General features: G+C 42.5%; 1 protein-coding gene across 1 annotated transcript in view; it reads right to left on the reverse strand.

Annotated features, from left to right (window-relative positions):
- GPLD1 (glycosylphosphatidylinositol specific phospholipase D1) overlaps window positions 1–17202 on the reverse strand; it is a gene marked incomplete at its 5' end in the record, with an annotated part of 30718 nt that overhangs the window by 4896 nt on the left and 8620 nt on the right. The window contains 12 exon segments of the mRNA XM_083359794.1: window positions 15–108; window positions 215–317; window positions 2514–2655; window positions 3922–4078; window positions 4664–4738; window positions 5568–5678; window positions 6401–6587; window positions 12712–12839; window positions 14106–14226; window positions 15255–15320; window positions 15750–15889; window positions 15978–16005. Of these exon segments, the coding sequence (XP_083215920.1) occupies window positions 15–108; window positions 215–317; window positions 2514–2655; window positions 3922–4078; window positions 4664–4738; window positions 5568–5678; window positions 6401–6587; window positions 12712–12839; window positions 14106–14226; window positions 15255–15320; window positions 15750–15889; window positions 15978–16005 (1352 nt within the window).

The raw sequence follows: 17202 nt of genomic DNA on the forward strand, positions 1-17202 counted from the left end.
TCAAAGTTGCATACCTTGTGTCGGTGCACCGACTATCAGTACTTGCTTGGAGATTCCTTCTATGGAAAGGAAACCGGTTGCCAAAGCTGAACCAAATTTCCCATTTTCCTGCATGGTTATAATATGAGCACATATATATAGTTAGTCTCATGAAATCAAAATTTTTCTCATTCTTGTTTTTTATATTATTTCAAAAGGCACCACAAAGACTTACATCATCCCCACTTAAAGTGAACCAGCTTTGGGTGTTTGGTGGGATATAACCATATACCATTCCAACAGCTTGCCTGTTGTATTCGGAGAAATAACAGCCTAGGCTAGAATACAAAATGTTTATAGTAAAAAAACAACAACAGAACAATTAGGATAAACACTGAACAATACTAAAAAAAGATAGTAATTGCAAGACATACCGTAGAATCATCATCATCAATATCAGTTTCATTTCAGAATCTCAATTTCTGGACTAGTGATCCCCAAATATATAGACTACAATTCCCATTATCCTCCAGATTATTGCCCTTTTCTGGACTGGGAGCTCATTATAGTTACTCATGTCTTAGTATCTCACACATGGAGTGCTGGAACATGGTCTACATGGCTCTACCTTTGAAAACCACTTGGAAGCTGTAGCTGATCTAGAATGCAGCAGTGAAGACAGTTAGGAATGTATCTCACTATTCCCACATAACACCTTCATTGTTTGAATTACCTCTATAGTGTTTATCAGTAAACTTCCAGGTGCAATTGAAAGTGTTGGTTGTGACTTATAAAAGCTTTCATGGTGTGAAGTCTAGCCATCAAGAACTACCTCTATCCTTTTGACAGAGTGGATATGCTGCAGTTTCAATCTTTAAAACCTAAAACAGAGACCTAATAAGACATATTCCTTGTCTGTTGCAGTGCCTGCCGCTGTAGTAACGTTTTGCCTAGAGATATGAAGAGCCCCAATCTTATCTGTCCTTTAAACAAGCTTTAAAGATCTGATTCGTTTCAAGTGTTTTCAATCTTCAAGTGTTTCTCAACCTTAGCATCTTTCAGATGTGTGGACTTCAACCCCAGAATTCCCCAGCCAGCTCCCCAGGATATTGAAATACACACATCTGAAAGCTGCCAAGTTTGATAAACACTGTTTTCTGTTGAGAGTATGCGCCTTGTGAGAGGGTTGCATTAATGTGTTGGTTACCTTTGCCCCCAAGTGATTGCCTTCTTTTATCTGTTTTATTGTATGGTTTTTAACTTGTATTCCTCACAAAGACAGGTTATAATTTTGACAGACAAATAAAGCAAACTCACTTTCAAATAAATAAAATACTTAACCTTGGGCTCTACTTGTAACAAGGAAATGACTCGTGGCCTTGATCCCGAATGAGTTGCAAACACTTTTAAAATGATAAACATTTTATTTTAGGAGAAAAATAGTTACTGAACAACTTTAACAGAAAAAAATATTTTGAACCAGATGAATGGATTATATATCCAGTATTTAGAACTGTGGGCAGGTGATTATATAGCAATAGCAATAGCACCTAGACTTATATACCACTTCATAGTGCTTTACAGCACTCTTTAAACAGTTTACGGGGTAAGCATATTGTCCCCAACAATCTGCGTCCTTATTTTACTGACTTCAGAAGGACAGAAAACTGAGTCAACCTTGAGCCAGTCAGGATCGAACTGCCAGCAGTGAGTAGAATCAGTCTGCAATAGTGCATACTAACCACTGCACCACCGCAGCTCTTAATATATACCTGTTAATGCAGGACTATATGCGCTCTACAATACAATCAGTTGTAAAACCTAGTTAGGATAGGCACAGCTTCAGGCTTTGTGGGGTTAGTCTTGCTTTAAATCAAAGGTGGACCTTAGGGAGAAGGGCGGCATATAAATTTAATAAATTCAATCCAATTCTCTTCCAAGGGCTCTGCGTAGCCTTTGAATGGGGAAATACCAGGGTAATATTCCTAAAGGTCATGGGCAGAGCCAGAGTAAAATTGACATTGGTTTTATTTTATATACGTTTATATTTAATTGAAATATGATTATTTTCTGATCATCCATTTAATAATGTTCCCCTTCTGACACATTAAGTTATAATTTGAGGTCATCTTTTGAAATTTCTAGGAATTGTAGCTAAGGCATATAATCCTGCAGCCTTGAATTATATCTCTGATTCAGCTGCAGAAAATAAGGTCATACTTAAAAAAATGTCTATTATTAGAGCATTACTCTGCTTGTATCTAACAGATCAACATTTAGAGAAAATGTAGATCTGCTGCATATATTTGTAGTGAGAAAGTACAGAAGATAGGTTGTGAAGATAGCCTAGAACAGACATGTCAAACTCGCAACATCACATGACGTCGCGCGACGTATCGGAGCTTTTTCCCCATTTCTGGCAATGGGGTGGGTGTGGCTTCCCGAGGACGTGTCTGACCCGTGGGCCAGCATTTTGACGCCCCTGACCTAGAATACAATCACATACATATGTACTTAAAAATAAATGCATACACCTTGTACAATTTCTCCCAAAAGGACTTCCAATAAGCAGCAAGATTTTATTTGGGAGCTGGACACTGCTGAGTGATGAGCCAAACCAAGCATAATCTGTTTCTCCTTTTACCATCCAGTCAGCATCTGATACAAACAGCAGGCCTGAGAAATAAGGAGAAAACTAGTGCTGATCCGAAAGTTCTGTTTTTGAAACAGATTACATACAAGAACATTGCTTTGTTCAATATTTCTGTGTAGCACAAACCATTACTTTAAATACATGTAGATAAATAAATACAGATAGGAGAATTTCCCACCAGAATGAATACAGGTAATCCTCAACATATGATCACAATTGACCCCAAAACTTCTGTTGCTAACGAGACATTTGTTAAGTGAGTTTTGCCCCATCTTACCACCTTTCTTGTCACAGCTGTTAAGTGGATCACTGCAGTTGTTAAGTTAGTGACACGGTTGTTAAGTGAATCTGGCTTCCCCATTGATTTTGCTTGTCAGAAGGTCACAAAAGTTAATTGCATGAACCCGGAACTCTGCAACTGTCATAAATATTAATCAGTTGCCAAGCATCTGAACTTTGATCATGTGACCATGAGGATGCTACCATGGTCCTATGAAAAACAGTGATGTCACTTTTTTTCCAGTGTCATTGTAACTTGAAATGGTCACTAAACAGTTGTAGGTTGAGGACTACCTGTATCCTGAAATTTGAGATAGGAGGAGGTGATTGTGGATGGAGGATCTACAAACCCCTTATAAATATCAGGGTTCAACGCAGCATATCTCTGTTGCTTATATAAACAAATGTCCCATTTCTCTGTCTGTCTGTCTGTCTGTCTCTCTCTCTCTCTTTGTGTGTGTGTGTGTGCGCGCAGGCACGCATGCATCTATTTTGAAGTGCTCCTATAATGGGCTGGGTACAGTGGCTAAGATTTGGATATAAATAATGCTCGGTTTGGGGAGGGACTTAAGATTTTAAAGAATCTCAATATCTTTTTCTGAGCCAGAGTTTCTCAACCTTTCAGCTTTAGAACGTGTGGACTTCCAGAGCTTCTGGCAGTTGAAGCCCACACATCTTAAAGTTGCCAAGGCTGAGAAATACTATTTTAAGCCATGAAGACAACTGCTTCAGGAAGGAATCCAGTACACTCTGTATATGTACAATGGGATGCTATATGAATCTCTTGCATCAATTCAGCCTGGATGAGGGTAAATTAATACAAAATTAGTTAACCAAGTTTAATATGTGAACTAACATTAAATATGTTGCCTAGGAATCATTTCTGTGAGTACTACTTAAAAACTTGAAGAAGGATCTAGACATATTATTCTGACAATGTTTCAGCAAGAATTTGAAAGTACCAATATAGGATACTTTAGGAAACAAACACCTTTTCCAAACAAGCTTACTTTGCCCATTTCTGTAAGAGGAAGAATAAAAAGAAGCCACAAATCCTCTTTGTATTCCACCAGCAGGTGCATATGGGGAACCAAGCACAAGGTCATTATTTCCATTCCTGTCAACATCAGCTGTCAGCAGGGACCAGCCTAGATTACAATATATTTCCTGCAAAAGTAACAGAATAACAGAGTTGGAAGGGCCCCTTGCAGAGCCTCCAGTAGTCCAACCCCCTCCTCAAGCGGGAGACCCTATATCTTTCCAGACAACTGGTTGCCCAATCTCTTCTTAAAAACCTCCGGCGATGAAGCGCCCGCAACTTCTATTGTCAATAATTTGGTGCCCAGATAAAAGAATATACAGCTCAACTGCTGAAATACAGCTTCTTCAGTAAAATTTATTTACAGAATAGGTAATATTACTGAATACTGAAGCGCAACTACCAGGCACATTAGAGGGATAGTTTACCTTTAATTATCAAAAGAATCCCAAAAGTTCCGCCCTGTATTAGCACTATCCATTCCTGAATGGTTGAACATATGTTTTAAAATGTATCCATTAAAGAAGAGTGTGCCCTTCACACGTACTTTGATTGTGTTTGAAGGAAGGACACATAAGAATGGTGCTTTCATCCCGAGTAAAAATTGCACTGAATATCCGGGGAAATTAATTTTCAAGATGCTTGTGACTGAGCAAAAAATAAAGTGGTTTAAATTTGAATTCCATGCTTTGCCTTTTCATCAGCAAACTTACTTGACAAATTATTGTAATATTTGGCAGGCTGTGGAAACCTCCTCCTCTGTTGCCAAGAAATATGTATACAGACCCCTAAATAAGAAAATATAACATTGTAATAGATTCTTTTATTCTTTATTCTTTTCATCTTCACATGAAACTGCATTTCTCATAATTAGCTGAGTTAAAATATGATACAATGTCAAAATGCAGCAAACCACATAAAAGGATTGGACTACAAAAACCACTCAAACCTTTGTAATCCAGATTAACCTAATCAATTCATCTATAAGATATGGGTCAATATAAAATGCAGGTAACCCTCATTCAGTAACCACAATTGGGACCAGCAATTTGATTGCTAAGTGAAGCGGTCACTAAGAGAAACCGCAACTACTTACAATCTTACTTCAGCTTTCCTTTGCTTACAGTCCCACAAAAGTTACAAATTTATTTATTATTTACTCATTACGTTTATTTGCTGCCCATCTCACCACAAAGAGATTCTGGACAACTACGCTATTCAAATGCAAAGACTGGTCACAAAGTTTCTTTTTCTTCACCATTGTAATTGTGAATGGTTGCTAAACAAGGCAGCTGCTAAGTGGGGGACTATATGTAGATGAATTCTAAGATGGTCAATAAATTGTTCCCATTATTTTTTTTTATTTCAGACAATCAAAATATAAGCCTACATTAAATGCAGCCTAATTAGCAAGGTCACTATTATTATTTTTATAACCCACCTTTATTTATACAAAAGCAGCCTACAAAAGGCTCCCACTTCCTCACAATAAAACTTTGAGACTTGGATGGGATTGAAAGCATGCCTAAGGGAAGCCTGGAACTCACAGTCTCCTGCTTTCTAGGCCAACTGCACCAGACTAACTATATTTTATGTTAGCATTTTACAGTTGCCTACCGTGTAACTAAGTTCCTGGGCTCCTACTGATGGGGCTCCTATTACAAGATCCAATATTCCATCCACATTGAAGTCCAAAATTGCTATGGCAGAACCAAATCTTCCTGAAGGCTAGATAGAAGACAGACATATTGATTGCATAGACATACACACATTTACGTGCACGCACGCACTCAAATACATTTCATGAAGCCAAAGCTATTTTAAAAAGAAGACACATTTAGATAATATACATATTGGACATTGTTATTTTTTCAATAGTAACACGTTATGACAAATTATTTAACTCATTAAGTAGGAAGCATTTAAGAGCTAAAATGGATTTGGTTGATGCTGCACTAAACTCTGTAAAATTTTGTTCCTTTAAATATGAGTTCTTTTATTCCTAACTACAAATTTAATTTAAATCACCAGTGAACTCTATTCACAGTTACCAAGAGAACAACATCTTGTTTGTTTGCCGTCTATATAGAATTTATTTAAACTGTCAATCCTTATAAGTATGTTCCTAGCACAATGACCAAATGTAGTATCAGTTGTGAACCTAACTTAGGTCTCCCAATTATTTGATTTCAGTAGCAATTAATGTACAGCTTTCCTCAACCTTGTCCCCTACAAGTGACTTGGATCATACAGAGGTCACAGTGGCTGGAAATCCTGGTTATTAGAGTTTCTACACATCTAGAAGGAAAGGCTTACAATAGCCTAGTTTCAGTTAGTTACAAAAGAAGCCTCACTGATGCAATTACAGTAGGGAAAATAATAACGGAACTAGTGATCCAAAAATAAAAACAAAACATATTTAATTATCCATGTTTGACTTGTTTTGTTACCTTAGTGCCTTCTAGTATTTCATCTGCTTCTTGATCAAGGTCCAGGTTGGAATGAGGCAAACCTGATTCATTGCCATAAACAATATAGACACGTCCCAACTGAATGTGTCCAAGCTGGCTGTAACCTGGTGCCCCAACCACCAAGTCATCGTATCCATCCTGATTTAGGTCAGCTGAAGTCATAGCCCTGCATATGAGAGAATGGTGCCAATGTCCATTTGTATGACATTTCCTGTGCAGATTTTTTTTAAAAAATGGATAGTTTCTAGTGACAGATGTAGTTCCATAGAAATCCTGAAGGAAAAATCAGGGGACTCAACGTAGCACCCAGAAATGCCAACAGACTTGCAGACACCATTCTTGGTAGTTGCCTATTACATTGCCAGATCTATCTCATTTTCAATTTCCTTTTTTAATGTTACTTTTTTTGGGGGGAATGGAACAAAAACTCATCAAGGAAGCCCTCAGAACTTGTAGCTACCCTAACTGAGCCTTCATCAAATCCATAAAAAGATCCAGTTGGAGCACCTTCACAACAGATAGAAAAGAAGAGAACAACAAATGGAACAACGTTGTCATTCTACACATTGCAGGAATATCAGAAAAGCTTAGGAGGATTTTCAACAAACACAACATAAATGCACATTTTAAACCCAGGAATACATTAAGACATAAGTTTGCCCACCCTGAGGACAAAACACCCAGAGACAAATAGAGAGAGCAATGTGGTCTGTCCAGGGCAATGCAGTGAGAAATATGTAGGCCTCTACCACTGGGGAAACTAAACCACCATTTCAAAAATGCATGCCACAACACAGGAGAACAAACTCATTAGGACAAGATTCATCTCCATCTGAAAGACAAGGCTCATTCTTCTGAAGACAGCAAAATTCACATTCTGGATAGAGAAGAGCACTGGTTTGAAAGAGGAGTCAAAGATGCTAGCTATATTAAAACTGAACAGCCCTCCCTCAACACAGGAGGAAGGGTATGACACCACTTATCTCCTATTTACAGCAGTCCCAAGAAGATTCCATACCCATTGGGTATCTGAGGGATACAGATCAACCCCCAAATGGCCTCAGCGACTCTCAGTATGGTAATAGCCAGCCGACTGCAAATAACATAAATCCTCCCATTCCCCACCCAGTTAGCTAGAACTGAAGAAGCTTCTTGGATGAGAAGCGAAAGGGGAAAGGAAAAAGACAACAAAGGCCAGTGGTTGAGAAAGAAAGGAAAGGAAAAAAGAAAGGAGGAAAAAAAGATTGAAAATCTCCATAGATATTCATTCACTGACATTCTGGCAAGGTTATTTCTTTTTTTCAAGATGGCGGACGTGCGGGCGGCCGTGTGAGGTTGAGCTCTGCAGGTCCGAGAAGATAGGCGTCCTAGGAGCCCCTCAGGGCTTTTTTTTTTATGCCCTGGGTTGGGGGAAGGGTGACAGTGATGAATTTGCCATTGGTTAGATTTTATCAGTTTGACCGGCATTTCGCTGGGCTGCCGGCTTGCTATCTGCTCAGCTGTTCGGCTGCTCAGCTGGTTGTCGGGAGTTTCCGGCTATGTCGGGCGGTCTTGGCTTCTTCGGCGGCGGCGTTTGGAGTTCCCGGCGGCTGGCGGCGGCGGTGCTACGGCGGCGGCGACGGAGCTGTTTATGAGTTACGAGCTGTTTGGCCCGCCTTTTCTATTGTTTTCTTTTCGACCGGCCTGCCTCTGCTTTCTGCCTGCTTTTTGCCTGCATCGACGACGACGCTTTGGGTCATCCTAATGGCGACGGCGATGGCGGCGGCGGTGGCGTTGTTCCCGGCCTGTTCCCGGGCCATTTTCGGGCCACTCTACCATCGACTATTGTGGTCTGGCCTGCATTTATCGAACCGTTTGTCCTGCTGCCGCCTGGGCCTTTTTGGCCCGTTTTTTCATCGGCGGTGGCGGTGGCTCTCCCCGGATTGTCTGCGGCCTTGGCGGCGTTACGGTGGCTGCGATGATGGCGGCGGCAGTGTCCATAGCGGCCCAGCGGCAGCGGCTTCGGTGATTCAGCGATGGCGTTATGGCCGGTTTGCCGGCCCCCCGGTTGGTTCTGCATATCCCAGATGGGTTGGCACCCCCATTGTTTCTGATGGCCCTGAAGGTTCCTGGGCTAGCCGGTGGATTCCGGTGGAGCCCAGTGAAGCCTTGTGGACTTGGATCATTTCGAAGGATTTTGGAAGACCGGTGGGGAATTTAATGGACCTGGGGGAGCCAATCTTTGTTGACCACAGTCTGGAAGGCCCTAATAATTATGGAACTGAGGGCCTATGGACTGGTGGTCAGTTACAATCTCTAGGAATGACGGGACAACGGGGGACTTGGCTGTTATTAGAATTGACTATGATGGCTTGTTCTGTTTTCACAATCAATTGCGCATTGCCCTTACACCCCAAAGGACAGAGAACTCTGGGTATTGCCATTGTGAGAGGATGGCCGAATTTACAACTGCTGCCCCTAGAGGTGAGAGCTCTATGGGGCAGGCCATACCCAGTGTGGTTGCTCCAGACTTCCATCCCCCCGAGAATTGGCTCTGTGGCCGTAGTGAGAGGACGGTGGCAGGCCTGCCCGGGGGGTTTATCCAGCTGAGTGGCAGCGGCTGGACGGAGGCCTGGGACTCCCTTTCCGAATAGATCCTCCTCATGGACTATTATCTATGGACTGCCTGCGATCCGGACTGCTATTTATGCCTTCCTTTAAATATTCTTCCACGGACTTGTGCGCCCTCAGGGGTGCTCCCCCCTCCTGGGTGCGACCCGCCTTGCCAGCCGATCATAACCTCGAGGAAGGGCCCATTTATTGGGACCCTGAGAGTTGGCTGGGCACGGGTTGGGGCCTTCGACGTAGACCTAATAAGAGGCCCCTGATTATTTTTCTTTCAAAATTTTTTAGGGGGTTAGGGAGGCGGGAGGGTTCTTTTGGTTGTTTGGATAAGGGGGGCTATCCAACCACCGCTGTTCTGGCTAGGGCCGATGGAGATCGCAGGGGGGAGGAGCGGGGGTCGGTCACCTCCGGGGCTCCAGGGCTGGTCGTGGGGCTACCTATTCCCACGACATCAGGGAATGGCAGCAGATGTAGGAGCAGAGGGCCGTATCGATCTCAGGGAAGGCCTCTCCGCTGCTTACAAGCGGTGGGGCACTCCGACCCTCTGGCTCTACCCCAAGGGCCCGGGAGTGAGGGTGTGCAGCCCCCTGAGCTCCGGCTGGTGTATTTGAACGCCAGGTCTGTCTCTAATAAGGCTCCTCTCGTTCGTGATCTGGTTGAGGGTGAGCAGGCGGACCTGGCTTGCATCACGGAGACTTGGTTGGGCCCAGAGGGCGGGATTCCTCTGGTTGACCTTTGCCCACCAGGTTTCCGGGTGCTGCACCGGCCTCGGGCTCAGGGTAGGGGTGGGGGTGTGGCTGTTGTTATGAGGGAGACCTTGTGTCCGCGGGAGGCCACTGTTCCTCAGATAGTCGGGTGTGAGTCTCTCTTTCTGAGATGCGGCCCTGGGGCGCAGTTGGGCCTGCTGCTGGTGTACCTTTCGCCTAGTCACGCAGCAGCAGCCCTGCCTGAGCTGCTCGATGTCCTCTCTGGGCTGGTGGTTGAGTTCCCGAAACTTATAGTTTTGGGGGACTTCAATCTACCATCGCTGGGAGGTTCATCTGAGTTGGCTCGGGAGTTCATGGCTTCCATGACGGCCATGGACCTGACGCAAGTAATTTCGGGACCGACTCATGAGGGAGGCCACACCCTTGACCTAGTTTTTTTATCTGGACGGTGGTTAGATGATCTTGGTGGGGGCTCTCCAATTATTATGCCCCTGTCATGGACCGATCATCATCTCCTGCGGCTGGTCTTCCGTTTTGCCACCCCCCGCCGTGGGTGTTTGGAACCAATTAAATGGTACCGCCCCAGACGCTTAATGGATCCCCAGAGGTTCCAGGCAGCGCTGGGGTCCCCACCTGCCTCCCTTGCTCACAGCTCGGCAGATGCCTTAGTGGAAGCCTGGGAAAGGACGGCCACTGAGGCTCTTGACCGAGTTGTACCCCTGCGGCCCCTGACCCGATGCAGATCCCGTCGAGCTCCATGGTTCTCTGCGGAGCTTCGGGAGATGAAGCGTCGGAGACGGGGCCTAGAGAGCGGTTGGAGGTCCAGCCGATCCGAATCCGACCGATTGCGACTAAGAACCTACATTAGGTCTTATCTCGCTGCGATAAGGGAGGCGAGGTCTAACCACTTCGCCACCCTTATCGCGTCCGCAGATAATCGCCCAGCCGCCCTGTTTAGGGTGACTCGCTCCCTCCTAAATCAGGAGGTGAGAGAGGATCCCTTGCAGGGTCGTGCTGAGGAGTTTAACCAACATCTGTCGGACAAAATCGCTCGGATTCGGACCGGTCTGGACTCTGACTGGGCAGAGTCTGACGATCAGGACACTGGCGATCTTGTCGATATCACCTGGGAGGAGTTTGATTCTGTGACTCCGGAGGAAGTGGACAGGATCATGGGGAGACTGAGCACCACCACGTGTTTATTGGACCCGTGCCCTTCCTGGCTGGTTTATGCAGCCCGGGAGAGGACACGCAGCTGGTTCCAGGCAGTTATATCGGCTTCTTTGAGTGAGGGTAGCTTCCCCGCCGTCTTGAAAGAGGCGGTGGTAAGGCCTCTCCTCAAGAAGCCTGCCTTGGACCCAGCTGTATTAAACAACTTTCGTCCTGTCTCCAACCTTCGCTTCCTTGCGAAGGTTGTTGAGAGTGTGGTGGCGCATCAGCTCCCTCTGGTCCTGGATGAAGCGGATTATCTAGACCCGTACCAATCGGGTTTCAGGCCCGGGCACAGCACGGAGACGGCATTGGTCGCGCTGGTGAATGATCTCTGGAGGGCTCGGGACAGGGGATATTCCTCTGTTCTAGTCCTATTAGACCTCTCGGCGGCTTTCGATACCATCGACCATGGTATCTTGCTGCGGCGTCTCAGGGGATTGGGAGTGGGAGGCACAGTTTTACAGTGGTTCTCCTCCTATCTCCGGGGACGTTCGCAGTCGGTGTTGGCAGGAGGGCAGAGGTCGACCGCGAGGTCTCTCATTTGTGGAGTTCCTCAGGGGTCGGTCCTCTCGCCTCTCCTGTTCAACATCTACATGAAACCGCTGGGTGAGATCATTCGTGGCTTTGGAGTTGGGTATCATCAGTACGCTGATGATACCCAACTTTTCCTTTCGACCCCAAACCACCCCAGTGATGCCCTCAACGTGATGTCCCGGTGCCTGGAGGCGGTTCGGGTCTGGATGGGGAGGAACAGACTCCAACTCAACCCCGACAAGACTGAGTGGCTGTGCATACCTTCATCCCGGGTTTATTCGGATGTTCCACCTCTGGCTATGGGGGGTGAATTATTACCCCCCGTAGATAGGGCTCGCAACTTGGGAGTCCTCCTAGATTCACGGCTCACTTTGGAAGACCATATAGGAGCTGTGACTAGGGGGGCCTTCGCCCAGGTTCGCCTGGTGCGCCAGTTGCGGCCCTATCTTAGCCGGGATGATTTGTGCACGGTCACTCATGCGCTCGTGTCCTCTCGTCTGGACTACTGCAACGCTCTCTACATGGGGCTGCCCTTGAGGACCACCCGGAAGCTCCAACTGGTACAGAATGCAGCCGCGAGAGTTGTGTTGGGAGTCTCCCGATACGCCCACGTTACACCGCTGCTCCGTGAGCTGCATTGGTTGCCAGTTGTCTTCCGGGTGAGATTCAAGGTACTGGTAACAGTGTTTAAAGCCCTTCATGGCATGGGGCCGGAGTACCTTAGGGAACATCTGCTGCCGGCATCAAGCTCCCTGCGCCCTGTGCGTTCCCACAGAGAGGGCCTCCTCAGGGTGCCACCGATCAGGGAATGTCGATTGGTGGCCCCCAGGGGGAGATCCTTCTCTGTGGGCGCTCCGGAGCTGTGGAACCAGCTACCGGTAGAGCTCCGGATGGCGCCCGATCTTCGCTCCTTTCGCCGCGACCTCAAGACGTTTCTGTTTGTACAAGCCGGCCTAGCCTAATGGGGATTGGTGGGGTTTTTTAATTTTTTGTTTTAATTTTAAATTGTTGTTTTAGAATTTTATTCCAACTGTTTTAATATGGGCAATTATTTAATCTTGTTTTAACGTTTGTATGTAGTATTTTATTCTGCCCTGTGAACCGCCCTGAGTCCTCAGGGAGAAGGGCGGTATATAAATATTATTAAATTAAATTAAATTAAAAATTTCTAAACCAGTGAAGCAATAATCTGTTATAAAGATAGCAGAAACAAATGTATAAATCAGTACTCACGATCCAAGTTTTGCATATGGAGTTTTCAGGAAATATGAAGCACTGGGCTTGGTGATGTATTTAGATGAGTGTTGCTGTGGGACCGCCAGCACTTTCCTCGAACCCCTTGTTGTGTCACTATTTTGGAACTGTAAATAATTTTGGGAAACAAGATGTGTCCAATAAGCAGCGTAACCACTTGCTGGATGCTGGAGTAGCAATTTATATTAGATGTAAATGTCCATTTCTCATTTTGCAGAGACATTATTGCAGCGAAGAAGCCTGGCATGACATTGGCACAGCTAATGATGTATTAGTGTTTGTTTCACTATATAAAAGATATCAATGCAACACATGGCACATGGTTTCTTGAATTGTTTGCTAACTAGAGATGTTTCCCAGGAAGAATTTTTAAAAAAAAAATCTGCTGTCCATTTTGTCAATTAAATACCAGCACAGTGCTCATTCGTGTTGTAGATATTGCTACAATACTTAGTCTGATATACAATGAGGGTAAGAAAAATTAAAAAAAAAGAGAAGAAGTGAAGTGGGTCTTTTTGGCACCAATTTTCCCAGCACCAGAAAGACTTGCTTCCCTACATCCCTACACCCATACATGGCTAAACTATTCACTGACTTTTCACTTAGCTTGTCTGAGCAGCAATGGGAAACTATCACATTTGCACTGGAGCAACAAATTGCAGGCAGAGTCTGCCTTCACAGTGGGTCTGGACAGGCTGAGGAACATGTACATTCCTGTCCTCAAGAAACACCAAGTAGTCCATCCTTGAGTAAAACACTGCTTAGAGTATACTCCTATTAATGGAAGAAAACGTGGCTCTAATCTGATTCTTAGACCTCCTCAGATTCCCAGTTTCATTTTGTAGGCAATAGAGTTGCTGAGAAAAGCCTGGGGGACAACTCAAAAACTGGTGAGGATTACACAAAGCTACCAAATTTCTCAGCAAGGATAAACTGCTTCACTTTCTGCATGGCCCCTTTCTCTTTTCCCCCATCATCAACTTTCATTTCTCTCCCTTTTCTGAATCCATCCAGCAAATCTTGCCCAACTACACTCGAAAGCTGCAATTTTAGAGTCAGAACAAATTCTACATTTACAGAAGAATAAAACTTTACATCAAAATTAAAGTCCAGGCCATTCTGCATGTATGCCAATGCCACACGTACAGTATATGCAATTGTGGAAGGGTTTGATCATTCTGCTACAATCACCACTGTGCCTTTTTTGATCTCCCTTGTACATACCACTGAGCTAGGGTATTATTTAAAGAATCATATTTAAAGAATTAAACAAACAAAAGATGTCCAATCCTGCAGATCTCCAGCAATTAATGTCTAAACTACAATCATATATTTGGTTCTTGCCATTAATGTTTAGACCCAAAAGAAATTACCATTGTCCAATGGGGAACTTTTAAATAAACTCCTCTTTCTGTATAACTGATATTCTTTTCAAGTGATTTGACTACTTCAGAACTTATCTTCCTGTGGTACAGAGTTCTGGATTCTTTAAACCTATTGAAATAAGATACGATAAGTAGAAAGTTTCTGTATAGGAAGATAAATTCACATTGCAGACAGCAAAAATATATGAATGAATGAAAAATTCAAATGTTTTAGTTACAAAATAACAAAAGGTTTTCCTGTTTTTCTGAACTGAGACTGTGATTGCTCTTAAATAATTCTGAATCAAGTTTGTATTTAATTTAAATACTCATTCCCTTGTTGTCTCTGTAGTTTTTCACACGGGGGACTTTAGTATTTTAATGTTTTTTTTAAAATGACAACCATTGTTTATAAAGTTTATACCATCCCTTTATTTAAACCATTTGGAGTGAATGGGCAGCCATATAATTTTTTAATTTGTTTTCAATTTCTGTATTTGTGCATTTTGATATTTATGTCACTGTTCACCGCCCTGAGTCCTTGGGGAGAAGGGCGGTATACAAATCAAATAAATAAATAAATAAATAAATAAATAAATAAATAAATAAATAAATACTGATGACTTTGCATAAGTTATGGAATCACTGGCATCAATATTAGCTTAATGCAAATTTTAATGAAATGCTGTATTTATATTATGTTTATTAAAATACTACTGACATTTTGTCTATTACTAATATTACAAATATTTGTAAACCACCTAGAGACCATTTTGGACTGAGGTGGTGGATAAATTGCATAAATAAAATAATATCTCAGCAACATCTATTTTCTGCTGTGCATTTCCAAGATTGCCTTAAATACATCTTGTTTGAAGGCAGAAAAATACAATAATTTGAAATGAAACCAGGATTGGCATAAATGTATCACATATCCCTAAAGAACAACTGCATTGGAATAGTGATGTTTTGAAAGTAGTTCCAAAAATGAACAGAGAAGTGTTATTGGGTTTTGCATAGCTATGGGTACTTCTCTTTGTTGCCAAGTCATGGCCAGAAAATAAAGCTATGTGGTCTTAATTTCCCACATTAAAAAATAATATAAATCTTGGAGTTAATTCATACCACTAGTTAAATTAGACTAATTAATATACTCACACAGAAAAGTTTCTCTGTTCATCTTCACACCGTATAAACAAAGGATTCTCAGGAATAAAGCAGCCACTGAAGAAAACATTAATAGATTAATTGTATTTAATACATTTCATTTTTTAGCATGCCCACAACTTCCCCTACAGATAGTCCTCATTTAGTGACTGTTTCATTTAGTGATCATTCGGTTACAACAATGATGACGAAGTAACTTTACAACCAATCCATGCATTTATGACCTTCACAGATCTGTAAAGCAAGGGAAAGCTGGAATAAGATCTGTAGTTTTAGCTTATTAATAATGCTCTACAAGTTAAAATTAAAGATAAATCTTAACAAGCAGCAATGAAATACACATTCTATGCTGTCCACATTCTGAATCACAGTTTGGTTGAATCAAGCTTTTGAAGAAAAATGCATTTTTCCAGGTAGAATTTCTTTTTTTGAAACAGTATGTTTTTTTGCAGGATGATCATTTGGAATTATTAACAATTACCTCACCTAGTCCCATAGTTTAACATCCAACTGGTTAACTGTAAAATATTATTTGATGAAAATGCCATATCATCCACTCCACCAAGGAAATAGTCATAGAACTTGTCCACTAAAAATGGGGATTTATTGGCATATATGGGATAAAGCTGTGAAGAATAAGATGCAATTTAATTAGTAAGTTGGATATTTCAACATTCACATCCAACAAATTTCTTAAGTACCGTATATACTTACATTGGCAACAGCGATGATCTCGCCATAGCTATGGAAGCAATTATTTATAATTTACTATCATTATAGAACTTTTCAATGCAGAAAAAAATGCTTCTTGAAGACCAAGTTTTGTATATTGCCTTTAACAATACCAAAAAGACACAATGGATATTTTGAAACTCATAAAATTTATATATTATTTAAATGACTGCTAGTAATGTTTATTATCAGGAACATAATGAGCCAATGCCTATTAAAGTGTTCTGAATGAAGTACAGGTCATTATGAGGTAAATTACAAGTGTCATACTCTTATTTTTTCCTGCCCGCTTTCTTCTCCCTCTTTTCCTTCCTTTGTTCTGATTAGCCACAAATTAGCATTATACCTATATACCAAAAATACTATCGTTACTATTCATTATAGTTTATTGAAGCTAGTGCATTATAAATGTTTACTAGGGAAGCAATGGTTGCTGACAGACCTAGAAATGTTAAAATACTTCCTCATCTCTCTGACACTTGACTTCAAACTCATACTGTGGACTCTCTCGTAAAATGAAGATATTTAAATAAACATAAAGGTAAGGTAAAGGTTCCCCCGCACTTGCGTGCTAGTCGTTTCCAACTCTAGGGGCCGGTGCTCATCTCCGTTTCAAAGCCAAAGAGCCAGCGCTTGTCCGAGGACGTCTCCGTGGTCATGTGGCTGGCATGACTAGATGCCAAAGGCGCACGGAACGCTGTTACCTTCCCACCGTAGTGGTCCCTATTTTTATACTTGCATTTTTACATGCTTTCGAACTGCTAGGTTGGCAGAAGCTGGGACGAGTAACAGGCACTCAACTCTGTTACGCGGCACTCGGGATTCGACCCACCAAACTGCCAGCCATCTGATCAACAAGCTCAGCATCCTAACCCACTGAGCCACCGCGTCCCTATATAGTCCACCCTATTTAACAGGAACAATATACAGTTGGCAACTTTAAAGGCATTTTCTGTACAGTGGCTGTCATATACAATATATATTGTATGTATATTGTTTGCGTTCGACTACAACCAATAATCACAGTTGCCTGGTTATGCATTATTTTAAAGATTAAATAACCAGCAAAACTACTGAAACAATAAAAGCAATAAAACACCTTAATGAATAGCCCAGGAAAGAGATAATGAAAAGATACAACAGCCATTATCCTAAGACAATTTATGTTCTTAAACTGAAACAAAAAAATCAAACTATAAGCTGAATT

This window comes from Vipera ursinii, assembly GCF_947247035.1.
Source record: "Vipera ursinii genome assembly, chromosome: 3".
Taxonomy (NCBI): Eukaryota; Metazoa; Chordata; class Lepidosauria; order Squamata; family Viperidae; genus Vipera; species Vipera ursinii.